Source organism: Vigna unguiculata, chromosome 2 (assembly GCF_004118075.2).
Source record: "Vigna unguiculata cultivar IT97K-499-35 chromosome 2, ASM411807v1, whole genome shotgun sequence".
Taxonomy (NCBI): domain Eukaryota; kingdom Viridiplantae; phylum Streptophyta; class Magnoliopsida; order Fabales; family Fabaceae; genus Vigna; species Vigna unguiculata.
This window is the reverse complement of record NC_040280.1, coordinates 31,942,834-31,968,356: the sequence shown is the minus strand read 5'-3', so window position 1 is coordinate 31,968,356 and position 25,523 is coordinate 31,942,834. Positions and strand designations below refer to the sequence as shown.

General features: G+C 31.4%; 3 protein-coding genes across 3 annotated transcripts; all 3 read left to right on the top strand.

Moving 5' to 3' along the window:
• The first annotated feature begins 2,940 nt into the window (after positions 1-2,940).
• LOC114173246 (1-aminocyclopropane-1-carboxylate synthase-like) lies at positions 2,941-5,579 on the top strand. Its single transcript, XM_028057514.1, has 4 exons — positions 2,941-3,171; positions 3,276-3,407; positions 3,517-3,677; positions 4,359-5,579. Exons 1-4 carry the CDS (start codon positions 3,010-3,012, stop codon positions 5,338-5,340), a joined length of 1,437 nt encoding a protein of 478 aa, XP_027913315.1. The 5' UTR covers positions 2,941-3,009; the 3' UTR covers positions 5,341-5,579.
• Positions 5,580-11,515: 5,936 nt separating this feature from the next.
• LOC114174640 lies at positions 11,516-17,239 on the top strand. Its single transcript, XM_028059467.1, has 8 exons — positions 11,516-11,742; positions 11,861-11,990; positions 12,689-13,394; positions 15,278-15,313; positions 15,431-15,479; positions 15,555-15,834; positions 15,921-16,053; positions 16,901-17,239. The coding sequence occupies exons 1-8, from the start codon at positions 11,610-11,612 to the stop codon at positions 16,973-16,975; spliced, it is 1,542 nt and encodes a 513-aa protein (XP_027915268.1). The 5' UTR covers positions 11,516-11,609; the 3' UTR covers positions 16,976-17,239.
• Positions 17,240-18,979: 1,740 nt separating this feature from the next.
• Positions 18,980-22,039, top strand: LOC114166277 (mitogen-activated protein kinase homolog MMK2-like). Its single transcript, XM_028050995.1, has 6 exons — positions 18,980-19,310; positions 19,401-19,530; positions 19,618-19,755; positions 19,941-20,273; positions 21,186-21,369; positions 21,453-22,039. The coding sequence occupies exons 1-6, from the start codon at positions 19,153-19,155 to the stop codon at positions 21,626-21,628; spliced, it is 1,119 nt and encodes a 372-aa protein (XP_027906796.1). The 5' UTR covers positions 18,980-19,152; the 3' UTR covers positions 21,629-22,039.
• The last annotated feature ends 3,484 nt before the right edge of the window (positions 22,040-25,523 follow it).

The window sequence follows — 25,523 nt, the reverse complement described above, 5'->3', positions numbered from 1 at the left end:
AATTAACACAGACTATCTCATTTTTTCTATTAATAATTTAACATAAGATAAACTTATCTATCTTACAGTGTTAAAAAATGTTAACATTAGTTTTGATTTTCTGAAATCTTAAAAAAATAACCCGAGTTATCGTTTAATTTTAAGTTGCTTTGCTTTTTATCTAATTTGCAAATAAAAAACAAATAGTTACCATGATAATTAATTTAAATATTAACTTATGAATTAAAAACTCTCTATATTAATACAAAATTATAATAGTTTGTGAATTAAAATTTAAATTGATCTTCACTATGTTTTAGTTATAAAATAAACAATGTTTTAATTAGTTTATAACTTTAAATAATTAATTATTATAAAGATTAATTTAGATACCATTTTTGTTTTACCTAAAATCATGATAGTTAATAATAAAATCAATTTAGATTTGAGTTCACAATAAAAAAAATGTATAATTATTTTATTAGAATTAGAAAAACATATTATTTTTACTCATAAAAATTATATTTTGTTTGAATTAGATGTAGGTTGGGGAAAATGAAAGAAACGAATAAAATAAAATAAAATAACAGAAAATTTAATTAACATGAGAGCTGTGAGATTGGATTTAAATATGAGTGGTAAAATGGACTAAATCCAACGGACCAACTTGTGTTAAAAGAGAAGGATTGGGATGAAGATTTCAATCCGTCAGCTCATTCTGACTTGGCTTGTTCAGCCCATCAATTTGACGGGTCAAAATACGGGCCAAACCATTCCCATTGGCTCATTTAAAAAAAATAAAATAACAATAATTAAATAGATTAATTTTGTATATTATAATTTTAAAATGTGTAAATATACAATAGTATTGTAATTTAAATTTGAACCATTAACACCTAAATTAAGTGTCAATTATTAGTTATAATTGAGTACTTTAATATGTAAATATAATAATTATTTTAATTTATGTAATTAAAAACATTAAGTAATCAATTAAAAATTAAATACATATTTAATTTAATTAAATATACTTTTAATATTAATTTATATATATATATATAAATTTAAAAAATAAACAAATTTAAAATTTTTGAAAACAAACTTAAAAAAAAGAAAAACTAGGAGTCAGGCCGATCCCACCTATTAATCTATCTTGTACAGGACGAATTATGATTATTAGTCCGTTTGACGGACTAGTATGATCTGACCTATTTTTTGAAAGACTAGATTTGAATTAAATTAGATGTCCATAAAATTTAGTCTAATATTTACATATCTAATGGTAATTATTTATTTTTCTGTATTTTATATATTTAATATTATCTGTTCACCCTGTCTACTCCACCTTTTGTTGACATTTATCTCAAATTATTTCAATTTGGGTCATACATGGATACTTGACTGAGATCACAATTGCAAGCCAATGACATATTTGCTTCCATCTCTTAACCAACTCACAACATTTTACTATAATCACTTATTTTCAGTGAAACGCAATGACTTATTTTCAAACCCAATGGTGAATGACACCACTTGAAACTACGTCGTTCTCACCCATTTCAATGCCATCAACTAACACCCACCACTTGTTGACTATCTTTCCTACCACGCTCATATCTTCATAACTCCATATCTCTTCTATCAATAATGACTTTTTTCATCAAGACTTTCAAGCTTTTCAAAATAATAAAAATAAACATATTTTAAATTCCCTTTAAGGATAAAATATTTATACAAAATCTATATACTCAGAATTTTAAACAAATCTATCACTAAAGTAAAAGATTGAATGACAATAAATTATATTTCTATAGGCTTTTTTTCTTTTAATGTTAACATTTTCAAGAATGTGTAAATTACATAATTAAGAGAGCAGTTTACCCGTATTTATCTCATAGAGGAGACTAAAGGGAAGAGTTATTCAGTTTTTATGAATATTTAGAGAAAAAATTGAAATATATACAAGTATTAAGTAAAACAAAATTAAGAGAAGTTTATTTGTAAATGTTTCATTATGTACATCAAGATATCGCATTCAATGTATTATTTTGGAGTTCAAACTTAGACTACGATTATATTCTCAAAAAACACGTCTTGTAAAAATTGTATATTCAAATACTTAAACTTAAGTCGCAGGATATATATGTTACTATTGAACATAAAAAAGTTAAACAAATATTAATAAATAGAAGAAAATGCAACTTATTGTATGTCATTGTTGGGTATTCAAGAATAAGATGGAAAGAAGGAAAATAATAGTTTCACATCCTTACAAAAATATACATATTCAATAATAATATAATAATGTGTATTAAAATTTAAAAAATATAATAAATATTATTTAATTAAGTTTTAAGTTTCTTTGAATATTTTTCTTATCGAATATGTATTATATATTTTTTCTATTGATTAGATATTCAAATAATTTTTATTTATAAAAAAAATTAACAAAATTTAATTAAAAACATAAAAAATTAATGAGAGACTTAAAATTAGAAAGATTATGATATTTTTAAAAAGTTTGTATTGTAACACATATCAATCTTTTCTTTTCTTTTTTGAAATCATATCACAATCTTTCTTTCATTTATCGAAGTGTTTTCATCCATTAAGATATTACCGATACATTGCGAAAAGTTTGTCAACAAATAATTATCCAAATTACAATGAATAAGTAAAATATCACCATGCTTAGAAAGTATATTTAATTTTGCCATGTTTCTTTTTTAAACTAAATTGAAGATTGGTCAGTGTCACGGTATTTTGTTTGATGTAATTACATATTGAAAGATTTAAAAATGGACAACAAGAGGACCACCACTCATGGCGGTTTCCAGTTCGCAGGAAACTTCTTTTTATATTGAGTCTGCAGGATCCTAACCTTTGAAAATCAACGTTAATGTCGTGGAACTCACTATAAATACCTGCAGAGACTCGCGTTGTAACATTAACACACACAAACACAAGTTAGGGCCCGAGCCAATTTTTTCCTACCACCCAAGAACAGCCCTTGCTTTTTCTTCTCTAACGATGAACGAGAATCAACCTCAATTACTCTCTAAGATTGCCACCGGCAACGGCCATGGTGAGGACTCTCCTTACTTTGATGGATGGAGGGCCTATCAAGATGATCCCTTCCATCCCATCAAGAATCCTAACGGGGTTATCCAAATGGGTCTTGCAGAAAATCAGGTATATGATCAAATTAACCTTCTTTTAATTCTCAGCTTCTGTGAAAACTCATGCTACTGCAAAACCCAACGAGTTTGAACAATTTCTTACTACATTTTTTGCAGCTTGCTTCGGAGTTGGTTCAGCATTGGTTAGCGAATAACCCAGGGGCTTCCATTTGCACACGAGAAGGAGTGCGTGATTTCAAGGCCATTGCTAACTTTCAGGATTATCATGGTCTACCGGAGTTCAGAAATGTGAGCCACGTACTAGGATATATATAAATTGAAAAACCTTAATTATTCAAATAAAACATGTTACATATAATATAATATAATTAACTTTGGGTTAAAATTAATTCCACAGGCAGTGGCTAAATTCATGGGAAGAACGAGAGGAAATACAGTAACGTTCGACCCTGAGCGTATTGTTATGAGCAGTGGAGCAACTGGAGCACACGAGGTCACTATGTTTTGTTTGGCTGATCCCGGTGACGCATTTTTGGTCCCCACACCTTATTATGCAGGGTATTTATACTAACATTCATATATGATCTTTGTTACCACTTCCAATTATTCATTTTAGCTCTTTTTGTTGAAAAAGAGGTTTTTCAACAATTATTCCCTGATATAATTTCAAAATTAATTCTATTCAATCTGAGTTTTTTTAACATTGGAGCGTAGGATGAACAAATAAATGTTTCGAGATTGGATGCTAAATGTGGTCCATTTAACTAAGTGATGACCAAGACCCGGTCAAAAGCTGAGCTAAATCACAATTAGTTGAGTAGCAAGAAGTTGCTGTCCATCAATCAACCCTCCTGGGTCAATAATAATACACTGTCATTTAATTATCCACTGTCTCTTTCTGATGTTTGTGGTCACCCCTCACGACCAAAGAATAAACATGACTCCAAATTGACACAATTAAGATTCTATTAAAAATCAACTTCTGTTCATGCATAATGCTTAAATTGGATAAATGTCATATTAAATTGTCACTTTTTATTCAAATAACTTCGTACTAATTAAACAGATTTTAAATATTATTTCTATGGTATGTATTTCATGCCATGAGAATTGACAACTTCTGCATGTTGTAGTTTTTTTTTTTGTTTTGTACTATTCATCTCTATAACACGACGGAATTCGATTGACCCAGATTCTAAATAAGCTGTAATAATAATTGAACTGGTTTTCCTATTGCAGTTTCGACAGGGATTTACGGTGGAGAACGGGGGTTCAACTTGTTCCGGTTATCTGCGAAAGCTCTAACGATTTCAAGTTGACAAGGAAAGCGTTGGACGAGGCGTACGAGAAAGCCAAGGAGGACAACATCAGAATAAAGGGGTTGCTGATTACGAATCCATCAAACCCATTGGGAACTGTGATGAACCGACAAACTCTAAGAACAGTGCTGGGTTTCATCAACGAAAAACACATCCACCTAGTAAGCGACGAAATATACGCGGGTACGGTTTTCTGCTACCCCGGATTCACGAGCATCGCGGAGGTAGTAGAGGAAGACAAAGACATGGAGTGTGACCGTGACCTTATCCACATTGTTTATAGTCTTTCCAAGGACATGGGGTTCCCTGGTTTCAGAGTTGGCATCATATACTCTTACAACGACGCAGTGGTGAGTTGCGCCCGCAAAATGTCTAGCTTTGGGTTGGTGTCGACGCAGACGCAGTATCTGATGGCATCGATGCTTTCTGATGACGAGTTCGTGAAAGGGTTTCTGGAAGAGAGTGCAAAGAGGCTTGCGCAAAGGTATGGGGTTCTTTGTAGGGGTCTTGAGCAGGTTGGCATAAAGTGCTTGGCGAGCAATGGTGGACTTTTTGTGTGGATGGATTTGCGTGGTCTTTTGAAGAAGGCAACGTTTGAGGCGGAAATGGAACTGTGGAGAGTGATCATTCACCAGGTTAAGATCAATATTTCACCTGGTTCTTCCTTTCACTGCTCTGAACCAGGGTGGTTCAGGGTCTGCTATGCCAACATGGACGATAGAGCCGTGGAGGTTTCTCTGGCGAGAATGCGCAGCTTCGTGCGTCAGAACACCGAAACCAAGAAGAAATCTTGCAGCTACAGAAAGTTGAGTCTAAGCTTCTCATCCAGAAGGTTGGATGAGTTTTTGGTGTCACCTCACTCACCTTTTCCTCAGTCACCTCTGGTTAAAGCCTCAACTTGATGATCCTAAGATTCTTGCTCTAACCAACGACATTACATTATATTATTATATAACGATTGTTTTGTGTCCTCCAACACACACTGTTTCATGGGTATAATAACTCCATGGTCTTCGTCTCTCTTAACCGGGATTGATGGTGAAACTAGTTTTTTATATCATACAGGGTTTGTATGGTTTTTACTTTTAGTTTACTTTGGTTTGGAAGATTTATCTATTTCTTATGTTATGCAGATTGTAATGTCAAGATTAGTATTAATAAATGTCTTTATTTTTATTTTGCGTAGCAGTGTATTTTACCTTGAGATGATAATTAGATGGTAACATATATTTCGTAATGGTAACTAAAATTGGTTTTTATTTTTATGGTATGTTACACGATAAAATAAAATTAAAAAATTATGTTTATTTACTTTTATAAAAGTAATCTAATAAATTAATTGATGAAATAAAAGTAATCCATTAAGTGAAATACAAGTTAATATAGATAAAGATGTATAATAAGAATATGAAAAAAATAAAATATCAAATGTTAAAATTGGTATGATTTTATAAATACTATATGCCAAATAAATTATTGCGTGTTTAGTATAGTTATGAATTTTTTGGAGAAGTAAAGGATAAGTTAATGGGCTAACCCACTTACATCCTGCAATTGGTCTAGCCCAATTTAATTTAAAGATTTAACAATCTATCTTAGGATAGCTTGAACAGTTGACCCAAAAGAAATTAGGTTAGAACGGATACCTATGTAATATAAAGAAGGTATGTATAAAAAACTTGTTATATATTTGTAGACATTATATTTTTTTATACACTTTATTTTATCGTTATAGAGTAAAATTCCCATCTTGTTTGTTATTGATAACGTGTATATAATTAAAATAATCTATTTTCATTGTGTTTAATTACTTGAACTATAAAAAATATAATTCAAATCATTTAAATAATTATATAATCATTATCAAACCACTTTTAAAGCTCAAATTTTACTATAACTGAATTTTATTTATTTTCGTAAAAATTCTTGTTAAGGAAATTGAGTTGATCACGTGTATGTTTTCATTTCACTCACCACTTTAATTAATTTTGACTGATGATAAATTTCTCATAATAAGAGTATATATAAACAAAACCCAAAAAAAATTGTCTTTTATTTTATTTTTTTCTGTATGTTGCATTATTGTGATCGTAAAAGTCAGTGATAATATGATATTAGGTTGTTCAATTTTCGTGAGAGTCGACCCCGCTTCCCTTTTCCTGTAGATTCTGCGTTTGATTTAATGTGATATGGAAGGCCATTTTTCATGCATAATTATGATTGTTGTTTTAGCTTTTGTGTGACTTTTGATGGATGAATTAGAAAGAGGGGTCCATGTATGAATGCCTCCACCACCCTACACTGCTACTGTACTAGTAATAGCAGCAGTGGTAGAGATAATTTGTATGGATAATGTAGTTTGATTGATGAAGATGTAAAGAAAGAAGTAATGGTGGAGACATTTCATCCATGACTTAATAACTTAACCAACCATGCTTATAAAGGCAATGTGGTGTTTTTTCCTCACTGATCACTGGTGCAGGCCCACATGCATCTCCTCCATTGCTCCTCCTTAAAGCTAAGTACAATGATTTTCCTTTTCATTTCCTCCCAAAGGTCTATTTTAAAAATCATTTGTATATTACTTTCAAAGCTTTAGCTTGCGATTCATACAAGCAAATATCACTTTCCCCCCTTCCACATCAACTCGGTGGTTCATTCGCATCAATCAACCCTTCTTCCCTCTCTTCTCTTCCCTTTCGCTATAAATAACTATGTATATTCCATATACGTATTCATACAAACCTTTCTGCACTAACTAACAAACCCATTTCTCTTCTTCGTCTTAATCCAATGATTGTGAAGAGAGAGGTGCAAAATCTTGATGACGAAATGAAGATTGAGGAGCATGGTTACTTTAAGAGGCAATGTCATTGTGTAATAGGAACATGATCTCAGCTGCATAACTAATGGGGGTTTTCGATGGAGGTATCATTGAAACACGATAATACCCCACTTTAGGCTAAGCCGACACTCTATCTTTCCTCAATCTACTGCTGTGGGTCACCTCTTCCCCCTTCCCAGATCATCCTCTTATCTTTCCGTATCTTCTTCTCTCTCTCTAGAACATCTTTCTTTCATCTTTCCACTTTTACATATTTAAAAAATCTTAAATCAATATCAAATTTTGGGTTAAATAGGTTTTTTTTTCTTAACTTTCGGTCAAAATTGAAATTAGTTTCTTTTAGAAATTTTGACTTAATTTAGTCTCTCAATTTTAAAAATGCGTGAATAAAATCTTTTTAATCAAATTTGGTTAAGTTTATTTAATGTTTCAAATAGGTTTCAGAATATATAGTATTTGAGTTAATATTGAAGTAAAAATGTGTGAAACGAAATAAAAATCTAGAATACAATCGTGAAATGTGTTTGAAATGTTAAATAAACTTAACAAAATTTGATTAAAAAGACTAAATTCACGTATTTCTAAAAATGAATGACTAAATTAGTCCAAAATTTCAAAGATAAACTAATTTCAATTTTCACTGAAAGTTAAAGAACCAAAAGCATATTTAATTCTAAATTTTTTTACATATCATCTACAAAACTATCTTTCCATCGTGAAATCTTGAAGATCTCATATCGATCAAAGATAATATAATGTTGGAGTGATTTAAACCTTATTTTGTAAGTAAATTTGTAAGTTACATTTAAAATTCAATTTTTAACCTAACCTAAATTTATGTCATACCACTCACTCATGTCTCGTCCCACATTAAAAATTTTAATTTATTAACATGATAATAAAACTATACTTACTGACATAAATTTTGTAATATATATTTATATAAAATTTAATTTTTCTCTCATTTCCTATCTATTTTTTATTAACCATCTATATATTATAAATTTAATTAATGTTTATAACTAATGAATCTAATGATAATTAGCACTTTCCTCCACTTTACACATCTCGAATATAGTATCTCTTACTTAAAGAGAATTAGGTTCTTTATCACTTCTGAACAAAATAGAGATATTTGAAAGCGAGATATTTTTTGTTTCATTCAAAACGATAGAGAAAAAATGTCACTTTTTTTCATTACATGTACAACAACGACAATAATAATAATAATAATAATAATTATTATTATTATATTTATATATATGTGAAAATAAATTCATCTAAATATGAATGTAGTTGATAATTTGAGTTTGAGGCTTATGAGATGCTATGGATGATGAGCAATGATTATAGGTTTTATGTTGTAAAAGTTGCAGCGGGTGAAATCTAAAACCTGAGATTTAGAAGTCCCATTTAGGCTATTAACTTTAATTGATGTCAATCATGTCACATATACACGTTTTTCCAACACTATTAATGAAATTATTATTCCTTCTTAATTAAATGAAAAGACAATCAAGTCAAAATAATTAGTAGTTTGGGCTTGCTTAAATCATAAAACAACAACTCATTTTTCAGTCTCTCTCACACTTGTTCTATACATTATATTGCTTTTGAAGATTCTGTTGGAACAAATAAATATTTTAAATGTCAATTTCTTTCCGAATATATGAAATTTACGCTATCCCACCTCCCACTATCATCCATACATTTAGTAAATACTATGATAATACTATTCAATCAACACATACTTTACATCTTAACAATATATTATATATAAATATATAACATCGCGCAAAAGAATCTGCACCATCACTTTCATATTTCTTTTTATCCTATTATTAAAAAAAATGATCTTAATATTATTAACAAAACTCATGTTGGTTTACCTACTTCTTTTTCCTCTAAATTCTTCGGTTGTTACAGTGAAAAATTAACTTATTGATGTTGGGAAGGACCCAAAACTATTACGATTTTAAACGCGCATTCTCTAAATGGACAAATTTATCTTCTACAAATTAATTTCAAAGATAATTTAATGAATGAAAATTAATCTAACAATTTTTTTTCACGACTAAACCTTTACTTTATTTTTTCAAAAATATATTCTTAAATTTTGTTTTCAATTTTAAAATATTTTTTCTTAAAAAACATTTTATGTGCGTGGTTTATTATTTATCTACAAAAAGTTGTTAATAAATGGATTATATTGAATTCTTTTTTCTAGTAGGATCAAAATGATTACAAGTTTTTAATTGCATTTGTTTAATGAATCAAAATATATGACAATTTTTTATTATGTGTGTTAAGAAGTAGATTTTATAAAACTAACTCAATCTCAAAAAAATCAGTTTGTAGAATAAGATTTACACTTATTTATATATTTTAAAATTATCTTATTTTTGATCAATATAAAACTTTCAATAATGTTAATCATCATCTCAAAAGATTATTCGAAACGAGTCATCGTCATCTAAAAAAATTATTCGAAATTTATTTAATTTCTCGTGTCGATATATGTATAGTTGATAACAGTAAACCTTACCCCATCACATTGAAGTTTTGCAAATTTTAGTCATTTCAATATATGTGTTTACGCTCATTAACTTTAACCTTTTAACTTTGGCTCTTTTTATAAAAAAATAACTTTTGAACTCAAAAGTATTTATCCTACTATCCGAGACTAATATATCAAATTATTATAAAATCTATTTAAAGATTAACCTATTTCAATATATATATATATATATATATATATATATATATATATATATATATATATATATATATATATATATATATATGACAAAATTGAAATTGAAATTCTCATTTCATATGATTAAAAGACAAAATTATTTGTTTCCAATAGCATACCATACTAATGTTGACATATTTTTGAACCCGCTACCCTGTCATAACTGTTCTCAATGCCACCACTGCAGAACCAAAACTTTCCTCCATGAGGTTGGGAGGTATATGATAGGAACATGGTTACTTTTTCTTGGACTTGTGCATCACACTTACAAATAACAAGGTTTCAGTGTCCGTGGAATAAGAATATATATAATAATATCTATTTTAAAAGCTGTATATAAAAGAGAGAGCGAGAGATTATGATCTCTATAGATACATCAGAATAATGCATGCTTCAAAACAAAATCAATTATGCATGACTGTGGCTGTAGAATAAACATTGCTTAAAAACTAAATCAACTTTGTCAAATTGTAGGGTGGTTAATTAACTATTCTGAAATTGTGGCCTATGTAAAAAGAATATTATTATTCCATTAATAATGTAAATCATTATCTCCGTTGAATAAAGACAATCTTCATGTAACAAAGCTTAAAAATTATTTTCTTATTTTAAACAATGATCATCAGTTTCTAGCCTATCATACATCGGTCATAACTTTTATAAGAAAATAAAATGAATAACAAGCGACAAAAGTAATTTTTGTTAGATTGCACTATACAAGTTAAAATTTGTGGTTGAAGGGACTCATCCTTGAGGGGTGATCGTTAGAAATCTAAGTATGAGTTCAAGTTTCACATTGACTAGAATTGAGAAAGTAGAACACTATATAAGTGTAAAGACCCATAAACCCATTGCAGATTTTGGATTGAGAGTGGTGTCAATGATTTATATGGTTGGACTCAGATCTCATTGATGTTGTATCTTCCCAATAATACCCCTCCTTGTAAACCTAAGAATTGTTTGATTTGATTTATTTTACGTAAATATGTACTCATCTTAGTAGTTTTATTTATTTTTTAAATAATAATGATGTATTATTACGAACGATCACTCTCACTTACCGAGTAAATGTTGCTATTGATGAAATGACGTTGCTGAATAGTTTGAGACAGGGAAGCGCATGAAACAACCGGCAATGTTCTTTCTCTCGTTTTCATCTTCCGCTAGCAAGGTACATAGGTTCTTCTCCTTAGGTTATCATTAATTTTGGGAGTTTTGTGGAAGTGGCAAAGAGCTAAGTAAGTGTGTGAAGAAAGCTTGGGTACGTAATACTACACATGTACGTAGAAATGGTGACACTATTGCAAGCACAAGGTTGATGAAACGTCATTTTAGGGTTAGATGGAGATGTGGGTCCCACTGCGTGGACCCCATCAGGTTGTAAATGTCGGCTCTTGCTCTGTGTGCTTCTCCTCTCTCACTTTTAAAGGAGAAGGTTACACTATTGCATACAAATTAATCACCGCATTTGATCGAGGCAATAAAAGGCCACTGAGGAAACAAAACAGGAGTAAAAGACAGGAACAGAAGAAGACTACATAGGTAGCTACAAAAGAAGTTAAGGAATTAAGATGGGTCACCACTCTTGCTGTAACCAACAGAAGGTTAAGAGAGGCCTTTGGTCCCCCGAGGAAGATGAAAAGCTCATCAGATACATTACCACTCACGGCTATGGTTGCTGGAGTGAAGTTCCAGAGAAAGCTGGTCTGTCTTTTCATTTATTTATCTATTTTTTATTTTCCTTCATCTTGTATGGAATTTGCCCTAGATTTTTTTTTTTTTAATTTATGATTGATGTTCAATCGTTTGGCGTGTGTTTCAGGGCTTCAAAGGTGTGGCAAGAGTTGTCGCCTGAGATGGATTAATTATTTGAGGCCTGATATTAGAAGAGGAAGGTTTACACCAGAAGAAGAGAAGTTAATTATAAGTCTTCACGGGGTTGTTGGCAACAGGTTTGAACCACACTTCATTGCAGACACTGGCTAATTCTCTATCAAGCATTTTCAATTATGGTCACACCATTTTCCATGTTTTCTCTTGCCTTTTCTGTCCAATCACTACCTTCTCTACGTGTCTTTCTTCTTTCTATTAAACACCCCTAATATGGTTGAGTCCACTTCTATGGCCACCAACCCTAAAATTTTCATATTCATTAGTATCAGGATATTTCAAGAAAGAAACTACGGTATAATGGTTCAAATTAATTGGAACACGATCAATCACAGATAGTGTTATGTAGGCAAGCAATTATAATAGGTTCGAGACATATATATGTAACTCATTGTAAAAGCAAACAATAGGATTAGGCCTAATTAAATCAGCTTTAGTTATTAATTAATGAATCAATCTGAAGGAGGCATCCTCGGAGCTGCAGTTTTGGAGAAGTTAAGCAGGCAATTTTGTCAGTTGAAATTTACTTGTCTGTTTTCAGTGTGTGTGCAGTCACAGCCTCTCGTGTCGACATTCATTCTATAATACTATATTTCTTGAAGCAACTAAATTGTTATTTTATTATCCATTTCTTGCCCACGTTTTTCTCAACACATTTGCTTCCAAATTACGATTCTACGCGAGACATCTTAACTAAGAAGATACTGTTTATAATAATGTACTGAATTAATTAATTATACATGATCTTTCTTAAATGCAGATGGGCGCACATTGCAAGCCACTTACCAGGTAGAACTGACAATGAAATAAAGAACTATTGGAATTCTTGGATCAAAAAGAAAATTAGAAAGCCTTCGGTGACTTCATCGATCACCACCACACAAAGTGTGGATCACCACCCTCAGTTCAATTATAATTCCACTCAACTAGATCACTTCGGGAACCAAGACATTGTAACAACAAAACCAGCGGTGCAAGAAACCATATTTTCCTCGACGTGCCCCCTATTTATGTTTGACACTAGTTCATTAGACCACGGGACAACAACGGTAGACACCACCAATGTTCGAGCAGAACTGTTCCAAGATTCATTGGGTTTGAGCAGTGAAACGTGGAACTTGAGCCACCACCAAGTCCATGCTCTTCCTCCCCCACCAGCAACAGCAGCAGCAACTTTTACAGCCGCTACAGTGATTGATGCTACAAATTATCTGCCACCGTTGATAGAGAATGTGGAAAACATGGTGCCAAACATGGAAGTGCAGGGTTGTAGTATAGACGAGGAAGGAGAACTGGCACTGGAGTGTTTGCGGAGACAAGAGTTGAATGAGTGGGTGGAGAATCAACAACACTGTCCCAGTTTTCTTTTCTGGGACAGCGTTGAAGGACAACTTGGGGGGGAAGAACTAGCACCAAACACGTCAAATATTGGAACCAATACACTTTCACCTTTTCCTTCATCTTTATGACTGCGATCCAGGACTGTCCCCACTGTTCATTTTCTCATGCCCCTTCTAACCAGGCTCAAGCTTATTCAGAGATTGCTTTTCTTCTTTTGATTTTTTTTTTTCCAACCTCGCTTTCGATTGGTGATTGGAAAGATTGCGAAAAAACGAGTGAAGATAATATTATTCTATATATATATATATATAGATATAGCAAAGAGTGAAGTGTTTATTGAGTGTTTGACATGGAAGAGTAAAAAAAGAGAGGATAATAATAAAGGCGATTGGAAGCAGCAGCAAAGTTTGATTTTGAAGATATGGAAAAATATTGAATTTCACTGTACATTTGGTGTTTTTTTGAATGAGAATATACAATAATGGATTTGCCTTTTACATTTCAGTGTCTTGTTTTTTTAATATAACAACCAACCCCCTGTCCTGTCTGTCTTACCTTACCACACATGCACGTCCCAAAAGATCTTGCACCAAATATATATATATATATATATATATATATATATATATATATATATATATATATATTCGTCATCTCTACTCATCCATTCAATAAAGCAATGCTAAATAATTTCATACATTTACTTTACTTTTCTTTTCCAAAATTCGTTTTTCCTTTTACTCAATCATTCTCTACTTAAAACTTCATGCTATGGAATTCTTAGTTAAAATATATCCAATATGTATCAATCACTGCTTAGTGTTTTATTTTGGTGTTCCAAGCCATTAAATCTCAATTTTTTTTTTTTGCCATTTTGCAAGGGCCAATTAAATCTCAATTTTCAATATATTGCTTCAGACCATATATTTAGTTTGGCCTTGTTAAATAAAATAATTTAATGTGTATCGTTACTTGCATCTAGAGATGGTAATTAGGACCTGGCCCGCAGAAAAAATGCAGGGCGAGCCAGTATAGTGAGCTCGCAGGCCCGCGCGGGCTCGGCCTGCATATGCCCGCGATCCGGCCTACAAGCCCGCATAAAATTAAAAAAAAAAAATTGCACTTGTGTATATTAATTACTTCTTTTATGGACTTTTGCATTAACATTTCAAATTCTTGTATAACTGGAAAAGACAAGTATTACGTAATTTTTAATGTGCTAAAATTTAAAGAATACATTGTGTATGTCATAGTATAAATATAATGAAAATGTTGAATTATCAATTTATCATCTAATTCCCCAAAGTCTTTACTTAATTCTGTGAACTTTTTAAAGTTTCCCAATTTTTAAACACGAAAAGTTTTAAAATAAAAAAAATTAAAAAAATTAAAAAAAAAAGCGGGCCGGCCTGCGGGGCGAGCCAAAGTATGCGACCCGCATAAAATGTGCGGAGCGGAACAGGCCGGCCCGCGGTGTGCGGGCCTTATGCGGGGCGGGCCTAAACGGCGCAGGTCGATCCGCATTGTCACCCCTAAGTTGCATCCATTTAAAGATATTAATTTGATGAAAATTTTATTATCTATCTCTATTTATTCCATAATTAATTATAACTTGAAACAGTAAATATTGAATGTTAGGTTACTCAGAGTAGTCTGCATTGGACTCTTTTTCATGCATCTATTTCTTATTGTTATTTTAAAATTATTTTATTTTTAATCAGAATAAAAATGTTGATAACATTGTCTAAGTGGAGCTGTTTGTTAATTAACAATTAAAGAAGATGGGCAAAAAGAAAAATCTTAAGGTGGCCCAATTAGAAAGCAAAGAAACAAATGGGCTCTCGATGAGTCCATTCGCTGGAGCAAGTCGCTGGGAGGCTTGAAACTCGGGCCATCTATAGGCCCAATGAAAGAGTTGTATTATATGGATAGAAGTCTGTTATAAACCAGAGAACGCGGAATTAGGGTTTATATCGCAGCAAGCGGCAAAGGCATAGTGAGGTAGTAGACATTCTTTCCGTCGCCGCTGCACGTAGCAACCATGGTATCTGAACTTCATCCTCTTGGCTGTTTCTTTTGTGCATAAAGATTGAATATTGATGCATTGTTGGAATTGGTTTATGCAAATACTTATTTAATTTGTTTTCATTAATTTGTGAAGATTATTTCCGAGAAGAACCGTCGAGAGATCTGCAAATACCTCTTCCAAGGTCCGTTAATGTTCTCTCGTCATTTTTTAAGGTTTGTGTCGTGTTAAAATTGTGACGTGGTTGGTTTTGATTCAGAGGGAGTTTGCTTTGCGAAGAAGGACTACAATCTGGCGAAGCACCCGGAGATTGATGTTCCAAATCTGCAGGTGATAAAGCTGATGCAGAGCTTCAAGTCCAGGGAGTACGTGCGCGAGACATTTGCTTGGATGCATTATTACTGGTTCCTCACCAACGATGGAATTGAGTTCCTCAGAACATATCTCAACCTTCCCTCAGAAATCGTGCCCGCCACTCTTAAGAAGCAGGCCAAGCCCGCCGGAAGACCATTCGGTGGCCCACCCGGTGATCGCCCCAGGTAATATAACGTCGTCGTTCTCGCTATATCCTTGAATTGTGATATTGCTCTGTTTGATTTGATTGTGTGTGATTTTGTTTGAACAGGGGCCCACCTCGCTTTGAGGGAGAGAGGAGATTCGGTGGTGATAGAGATGGATACCGTGGGGGTCCTCGGGGACCTGGTGGTGACTTTGGGGACAAGGGTGGAGCTCCTGCTGATTACAGACCTTCCTTTGGGGTAAATTAATGCAACATCTCAATCATCTTGTTTCTATTGGTTTATTTATTTCCTATTTTCATATCTCTATTGCATATCTTTTGCTTTATTTTACGGGTGTCCATGATTCTATATTAGATTTCTATGTTAGCCATATCATAATCAGGGTCCACCAAAATTAGAGCGAAATTTAGTTTTAGATACTGAAAGAGACACAACCACTGTTATAACCAGTAATTGAGGGAAAATTAGGGTAAATTGGTATTAGAAACAATGAAATACTTTCATATTTTCCGATTCTCGAAAGTTGATGGGTCATTTTAATCTGAAAAGAGAAACTGTGGTTTCTTTTTTATACCCCAATTGATGCAAGAGACTTGTACATTAACCATCTGAGTAAATTGATAACTTGACGAGTAAGCATGCTGGGAGAAACATATTCAGTTGAAGAATATGTTATGTTACCAATTTTCATAGCGTAAACATTTTGTTCTTTGGTTTCCCAATTTTTGTAATTTTCTTTAGTAACATTTTACGATTACAGGCTAGTCACTTTTTTATGATTACTTTTATACTGTCAGGAACCAAATGTGTTGCTTCCGGCTTGTTTGTATAATTCATGCTGGTTGAGTTAGGTCTCTGATTTAGACTTCCTTTAAATTGTCGTTCTATCTAAACCCGTATCCGTTTGAAGTTGCAAGTTTAATTGGATGATTTGGGACAATTTCTCGTTTATGTTTCTTTATAATGATTAATTCTGTGAAGCAGTAGGGTCCTGATTCCAATGATAAATTCGTAGTAGCTGTTCTTATTTCGGTTGCTTAGTTTTTATTCGAAGTCTGAAATGTATGCTTAACTCTATTTTCAGGGTCCTAGTGGAAGGTCTGGTTTCGGTCGTGGATCTGGTGGTTTTGGAGCACCAACAAGTTCAAACAATTCTTAAATATAAGATTTGTGCTCTAGTTTTTGCAGTTTTGTCTGTCATTCGAGTTAATAGTAGCTCCCCTCGTTCCAAAGTAGTTTGATCTTGCTGACATTTTACTTAAGTTATTTATACAATTAAAATTTTGAATTTAATGTTTTTGCCGTGAATTTATGTTTGAGGTGTGATGCTTTGGGATGTGAGAATGGGCTTTGTAAAATGGGTGGGTAAGGGCTCAAATGATTTTAGAAGTGTGCATTTATCAAAAATATTATTTATGGGATATATCCAACTTTAAAGATATTTAATTATATGATTAATCCATGCCAATAACTCAGAACAGGCTATGCGATTACTGTGGTTATTTTAGGTATTGTTTACTATGATATTAGGGTAATGTATTGTTTAAATTTTTAAATCATCTTAATGTAGATAGTTGTCATTTATAGGTTGAGTTGTTTCATATATAAATTACAATAATTGTAGGTATTTTAAGGAAGTGTCATTTCATTCTTAAATGAAATTTCCATTTTTTTTAAATAGTAATAGTAATTGCTATTTTTTTATGTATTAAAGTTTAACTGCATATTATTTTAAAATTAATCAATTTTATTTTTCGTCAATGTTCTTCAGTAATATTTTATATGAATACGTATTTAAAATTTTAATACTTGATATTTAGTGTTTGTTTTTTTTTAACAATAGGAAGACAATAATCATGAACAAAAAATACTTAATTTAAATATGTAACTAAAAATACTAAACTTTGTCGTCAACTAAATGTTCAAATGATAACATTTAAACATAATAATTCGGGTTGAATTAGCTTTACTATGCTAATTTTTCTTTATATCTGTTTTGGCAATTATTTTGTGAAAAACATCCCTTCTTGGTTGGTATCAACGGGGGAATGGAAAGTAATATTGGTTGCTTGATTTAGGGATGAGAGAAGGAAAAAGTGGTGAATCTACTTTATCATTTCTCATATAATTCTATTCATTTCTTTTTTTTCATCTTTTTTTTAAAAATTACATAGTTTTTAAAATATTGTTTTGTCATTTATTTCAATTTCATCAAACAATTTAACATTAAATTTAATTTCATAACTGATTTTTTTTCTTTATTTATTTATTTTAAACCAAATACAGCCGTACCAGATATGTAATATAACCTTAAGTTTGGTTTGGATAATACTTGCTGGTGGGGGAAAAATAAGATTTTAAGTGGATGAACAAGTGGTCACTAGTTTTCCATAATTCAATTATAATCTAAGTATAGATAAGAGTATGTATAATCGATTACAAATATTTTTATCAATTTTGTTAAAACTAATAATAAATAATTAAAAGTAATAAATAAATTATTAGTAAAAGAATGGTTTTACCTTTTAGTTATATTTCCAGTCTCTCACTTTTTAACTTTGTGACCCAAACGAAGAATTGGAGACATGATAGTACAAATCATTTATCGGCTGAATTTACTATTACCATATTCGGACTTTGAACTGTGAGCTTATCAAATTACCTGCAATTTTTCTACCTAACCAACACGACCTGCAATTTGAGTTCATTCTTCTGAGTTGGATTACGTGCAGAGTGACTTGGTCACCTTGGGCTCCTGGATTTGTTCAATTGCTTTGTTTACGATTCAATACTCACTTGGCGGCGAGTTTCAATGGTTGAAAAATTAGACTTAATCTGATTAAAGCTTTTGCGATTTGGTCAATTTAAAATTAAATTACAAGTCTCGAGAGGACTTTGTCTTGCAGTGGCAAGTCTTCTGAATTAAAAAAGAAAATGATAAGTTAGTTATTGACGTGAAACGAAATTGAAATGGTAATCACCTATTGCCTGTTAACTCATTTAGATAAAGAAAGACAAGAATTAGGAAGCGTGATTTAAAGTATAACATGCATTAAACACGGAAACTAAATTAGTTTTTTTCAATTAAAGATAGTTAGGTGAAGAACAAGATTGATTAAAATATGTTGGTTGTGCATTTCATCCCTCGACATTAATATTTAATAGTACACACAAGTTGGAGAAATTGAATTGGAGAAAGAGCAAGGAATAATTAATGTGAAACAGAGGAGTGGTTTTTGAATTTCAAAATAAATGAGTGGGTTCACATGAGGGATTTTCAGAAGCAATAATCAGAGAGAGAGATTTTGCAGTGCGTGGTTGAACGTTAATTTGAAGATGAGTAGCAAAGGAAAAGAGGAAGAGGGGATTAAGAGGGTTATGATCCATGGAGGTCGATACGTGCAATACAACGTTTATGGAAACTTGTTCGAGCTACCCTCCAAGTTTGTTCCTCCTCTTCGTCCCATCGGAAGGGGCGCATACGGCATCGTTTGGTATCTATACCCAACAAACCCTTTTCCCTTCTTCTTCTACTTTACTTCGATTAATGGTACCTTACTCGCTATTCTTTTCTTTGTTTTCAGTGCTGCTGTTAATTGTGATACGCATGAGGAAGTTGCCATAAAGAAGATTGGTAACGCCTTTGACAACATCATTGACGCTAAACGGACTTTGAGGGAGATTAAGCTCCTTCGCCACATGGACCATGAAAATGTATTTTCACTTCTCTCTTTTCAGACTAAGAATCTCTTCTTGTTTATATTTCTGTTTCTCTGTTTATTAATCATTGTTCTTTCGCAGATAATTGCTGTTAGGGATATCATACGACCTCCAAGAAAGGATACCTTCAATGATGTTTACATTGTGTATGAATTGATGGACACTGACCTTCACCACATTATTCGTTCTGACCAACCTCTGAACGATGACCATTGTCAGGTTTCCCTCTATTCCGATCGTTGCCTTCTTTTTTTTCTTTTGCATTGCATTCATATTTTCTATAAAAAGAATCACAAAGAATCCACATTCGTTCTGTTGCTAACATATTTTGAAGTGATCAAGTCAACCCATGTAGCTTAAATAAATTAAGCATGGTAGTAATGTTTTTTGTGAAATTTGTGCAGTACTTTTTGTATCAACTGTTACGGGGGCTGAAATATGTGCACTCTGCTAATGTCTTGCACCGAGATCTTAAGCCCAGTAATTTGCTTCTGAATGCGAACTGTGACCTTAAAATTGCTGACTTTGGTTTGGCAAGGATAACATCCGAAACGGATTTCATGACGGAGTATGTGGTAACCCGGTGGTACCGTGCCCCGGAATTGCTCCTCAATTGTTCGGAGTACACCTCTGCAATTGACGTTTGGTCTGTTGGTTGCATATTTGGTGAAATTTTGACCAGGGAACCCTTGTTTCCTGGGAAAGATTATGTTCATCAACTAAGGCTTATAACGGAGGTATGGATTATGCTGCTTCCTCTTGAAATTACAAGTTGTTGAAGCTTTCTAAATAATGTACTGCACTACCTCTCTGTCATTAGTCTCTTGGTTGTAATTTTTTTCCTTCTTAAGAAACATGTTTACACTTATGAACCTGTTTCCTTTGACCTTCCAGACATGCTTAATACTCCCAATTCTAAGTTTCTGGAAACATAAAGCCATTGGTTTTCATTGTGTATTCCTTGTTTTCTAACCCTTACCATCACCGCTTGTTATTAGCTAGATCAGTTAACTTTGTGAATTGGATTCTCGGAGGTTTTCTGACTCTGATTGCATAGAAATAGAAAAATCTATGTTTGTCCAGAAATGGCACCCTTCACTGTAATAACCACGCAGTTAAAATTTCCTTCCGGTTTCATTGTTTATTTTCCATTCTAGTTATTAGTATTACTAATTGAATAGTGTCATTCCTACATTTTCTTACAACACTTTCACAACATTTTTTTCTTCTTCTTCTTTTATCTCTGTGCAATTAGCCATTTTATTCCACACTTCGGTCTCTTCTCATATTGACTTTCTCCTTGTTGTGGAAATCAGAGTGAAAAATGATTTGGAAATAACGTTACTCTTGCTAATTTACTATTGTTGATAGCTGGAAGGAAAGAATCCTTCATGTTATGATAAGCCAATATCTTTAGCATCGTCGTTGTTTCATTTATAAACTAGCGTATTCTTCTGCGTGACATAAATCCCTGTAATATCTATCCAGCCCTTCTGCCCTTTCGACACCAGGGAATAACTGAAGGTTTATACTTCCATCTTGAATATGTCATTGTTAAAAAATGGAAGGATTGCATAAGCTGATTTTGAAGTTATGTGTAAATTAGTTGTAACCTGACACTCTTGTTATGTTTTCCTTTTGCTTAAAAGTTATTAGGTTCACCAGATGATGCCAGTCTTGCATTTCTCCGAAGTGAAAATGCTAAAAGATATATTCGGCAGCTTCCCCGTTATAGGAAGCAAAATTTCTCGGCTAGATTCCCAAGTATGTCTCCTGAGGCATTGGATTTACTGGAGAAGATGCTTGTCTTTGATCCCAACAAACGCATTACAGGTATGCCTCATGAATTATGTTTCAAGGATGTATTTTTAGTTTTCTTATTTGTTTGTATTGTAATATTTCATTATTTCCTCCAGTTGATGAAGCACTGAGTCACCCGTATCTTTCATCACTTCATGACATCAATGATGAACCAGTTGGTCCTGGGCAATTCAATTTTGATTTTGAGCAGCCAACATGCAGTGAAGAGCACATCAAGGAGCTCATCTGGAGGGAATCAGTGAAATTCAATCCTGATCCACCCAGTCAGTAATTCTTTCTTGAACAAGTGATTCATATGATACAATGTGACCAGATCAAGAGGGAAACAAAGAGAAATGATGGGGGTGTAACGTGTGAAATTAGTATTTCATCACTATTCCTTCTTATTAGGATAAATGTACCATGATACACCTTTTCACTTAAATACAGTGTCTGTCGTCCACTATTCAGATTAGTTGTTATGTACAGAAATTCAGGATACAAACCAAAATGAGTAATGATTAGAAATCAATTGTCAGGGTTTAGGAAAACAATTAAGATGTGAGTCTGTCATGGAGCCTTTTGCTTATTATTTATCATTAATTTTTTGTTCTGGTTTAAATGTTTGGATCTAGCACCATAGTGTGTATTGTTGTTTCATGGCTACGCTAGTTCAATATACCAGAGTTCTATATTCCTGTTATACTTAAGAGTTGGACTAACAATGTTAATCTTACGATGAGACTATTTTCAAAGGCCATAGTGGAACATTGAAGGTTCAATGGCTAAGCTATTTAGTAATTTGCAAAGCCTTAGAATTAGACAGAGACAGACCAATAGATAAACAATTTTTATATAGTTCTCATCTTTGTAAGTGTGTATATGTATCATGTATGCACTTGAAAATAATAGTAACAAATAACAAATAAAAATCATTATTGTACAATAAAAAAACATTTAGTATATTTCATCAACTTACTTCTTCAATAAGATAATATAATCTATTTATCTATCTTTTTAGGTCATGATTATATTTTACTTTACATAATAGATTGACACGTTAATTACATCATAGATGTGTTTTTTCACCATCTTTTGATAGTGTTTTTAATTCAACATCTTATATTGGACTTTTTTGCAACAAATTTTTGTTCAACAACTTATCTTGGACTTTTTGCAGCAAATTTTTTTCTCCGTAAAAAATAAACAGACAATATAGAAAATTTTGAACAAAAATACTTAATGACATCTATGTAGTCATAAAATGTAGAAGTTGTTTCATTTGATCTAAACCATAGACTATATATATTATTTATTGCAATGTGTAAATGATGGTCTAATGCTAAATTTTTAAACAATACTTCATTCTGAACATATTTATTTTATATATAATTCATTAAAATAATATTTTTAACTATTTTTATCTAATAAATATGTTTCCAAAATTTGAAAATATAGCAATTTTTGTCTTTAATTTCTATAAACAAATTATTAGTTTTTATCATATCCAATTAAATGGTGTGCTTTACTATGCTATTACACGTTAATTCTTAAGTCCTAGCAAATGGATTGTAATTGCATCATTATGTTAAATACTAACTCCAAAATCTAATATTTCTTTATGGGATTCAAAATAGAAAATATTTAATTAATTCGGATGTTAAAATCAAATTACTATTGGCCTTTTAATGTAAAGCTAGTAAATAGAACAAAAAAATACTATTATTATTTAGGGTTTCTTCTGGAAATTTTTTGTAAGTGTTTTCGAGAAGAAAAAAGAAAAAAAAAACTTTTTTTAATATCAAAATTAAAATTAGTTCGTACATAAATTATCATTTATTTTTTGTAATCTTAATCTAATTTTTTTTTTTTTTTACAAATTGACTTATTTATTTTGATTTTTAGGGAAGTTTATTTTATTTATTTTTATTTCTTTAAAGGATTTACAAAAAACAAAAATCAACAATCTGATTCTTAATACTTCATTGGATTATTTTACTTCATCAAATGTATATTATTTAATTTAAAATATAAGTAAAACTATAATATTTTTGAAATAACTATTGTTTAGTTATATTTTAGTCTTTCAATATAAAGTAACAAATGTATAATTTTTTTAGTTTTAGTTTTAACAGTTTAAGTGTGAGTTTGATCTGCATTGATCAGGAAAGAATATGAAGAGCCATACATAAAAAAGAAGGAAAAAAATAAACATACATACATATATCTTAATCTTCCAACACCTATTTAACACTTAATAAAAAATTAATATATATTTTTGTATGTTCTTCATCTCAATTTATTTTATATTTTTAAAATATATTTTTTTCGCTGTTGAAAAGATAAACACTAAAAATGTATGTCTGGTTATCATCATCAAAAAAGAATACACATATATACACCCATTGTCTTTCCTATATCCTAATTTTATCTAATATTTAATGAAAAACTGTAATTATAATGACAAGAAGTGTAATAATGAGTATGACTATACAATGCAGTCGCTAAAATAATTGTAAAAATTTTGAAATGTTCAATATACAGTATTCAGTTAGTCTAAAATTGCATGATAAACCAAAATTAAAATTGCTACTAATTTTTTTATGATCGATAATCATGTCTAAAGCCAATCCATAACAGACTCCAAATTTAAATGCCACGAAGCAATAAAAAATCCAAGAAACGAACACATAAACACTATGAACTGCAATAAATTTTGACAAAAATAACTACTTAAAATCATACACACTAGTCACAACATCGTAAAGAACCAGATAAAGATTCATATCAACTTGATGAAAGATCAAGATTTTCTGAAAAAATATTCAAGGTAAACCAAGTTTATGCAGAATGTTTTCCTGTGAATGCCATAGAACATCAATGAGGAAAAGAAGAGAAAGAGAATGAGAAAAATGATAATCCCCATGAAATGCTATTATGAATCTATGAAGAGAAGACTATGTATAACACTGAAGATTAAAGGAAAATTTTCAAGGATTGAATTGATTAATCTTGTTCACTGATTATCCATTATAATGGTTTCCGACAAGTTGCTGAAGAGACAGTGGTAATATGAGCCCCAACTGTCCCAACCCAACATATTCCTGAACAGACACTCCTTGTCTTCTATTTATCACAGTGACACGATATTTCACGTGCAATCTTTCCTTCTTTCATCTTTTTCCTCAAACCTGGGTCCATTCATATGTTCATTTAGTACTTAGTTTTATTCGAAGTTGGAGCAAGTTAAGCCACACAACATAAAGTCATAATTATCACTCAATTAATTTGCTGTTAAACAATCACACACCAAGCCAGCTATTAGTCCACTTAAGCACCTCCTATATTTATTTTCCAATTTTTATTTTCATGTTCAACATATATATCAAGGGCATATTTATGTAAAACATGTACTACAGCACCTTCCTCTCTACTTCATGAAATCAACTGCATAACCACTCTCGTTATATATAATCTAATGCAAAAATTTATAATACCTGTGATAGCATAAAATCAGTTTTATTCTGCCAAACTCAATAGCTTTTAAAATATTTATCTTAAACATCATAACAATAGTATTGACTTTTGATTGAATGATCATATAAAAAAAGTTATATTGATGGTAAATATATTATTAAACCAGTAAATAATTATTAAAGCAGTAAAACCAGTAGCAATATTCATTAAATATAAACTAAGATATCTCAGAAATTTTGTGATTTAATATAAACTCGAGACTTTAATAAAGTGATTTCTAAAAGAGTGGTATTTTATAGATTTTCGTGATAAGAATGTATATATATAGTATGCTTTTATTTCTAAAATATTCAACTTCTTTTGTTATTTTTCTTCTATCACCAAAATGTTTAGAAGGTTTATTCTTAGATAGTCATGTATTAGTTAAATGCTTATATAATACTGAATAGATGAATAGAGTCGCTATCTTTTATAAGAAAAAAAAAACACAGGAAAGAAGGTTTAAGCCGTGAAAGACACAAATGATTTTTACAATAACTACATGAGATTTTTTACATTATCAATATAATATTTTTATATCTATATTTAACAAATAAATCACTGATATAAATACTGTAAATTAATTATATCAGTTGTGTGTTAAATTATATAAATAGTACACATCTAAGATTAAGAATATGGGTTCACATTTGCATGAACAAATTTGGAGC

Bases quoted from the DNA above. Each gene is read 5' to 3' on its own strand.
- LOC114173246 (XM_028057514.1), top strand. From the start codon at position 3,010: ATGAACGAGAATCAACCTCAATTACTCTCTAAGATTGCCACCGGCAAC. The intron at 3,172-3,275 runs GTATATGATCAA...CATTTTTTGCAG, and splicing joins TGGGTCTTGCAGAAAATCAG to CTTGCTTCGGAGTTGGTTCA. The intron at 3,408-3,516 runs GTGAGCCACGTA...TTAATTCCACAG, and splicing joins GTCTACCGGAGTTCAGAAAT to GCAGTGGCTAAATTCATGGG.
- LOC114174640 (XM_028059467.1), top strand. From the start codon at position 11,610: ATGGGTCACCACTCTTGCTGTAACCAACAGAAGGTTAAGAGAGGCCTT. The intron at 13,395-15,277 runs TGACTGCGATCC...GTGAGGTAGTAG, and splicing joins CACCTTTTCCTTCATCTTTA to ACATTCTTTCCGTCGCCGCT. The intron at 15,835-15,920 runs GTAATATAACGT...TTGTTTGAACAG, and splicing joins CCACCCGGTGATCGCCCCAG to GGGCCCACCTCGCTTTGAGG.
- LOC114166277 (XM_028050995.1), top strand. From the start codon at position 19,153: ATGAGTAGCAAAGGAAAAGAGGAAGAGGGGATTAAGAGGGTTATGATC. The intron at 19,311-19,400 runs GTATCTATACCC...CTTTGTTTTCAG, and splicing joins GGCGCATACGGCATCGTTTG to TGCTGCTGTTAATTGTGATA. The intron at 19,756-19,940 runs GTTTCCCTCTAT...AAATTTGTGCAG, and splicing joins TGAACGATGACCATTGTCAG to TACTTTTTGTATCAACTGTT.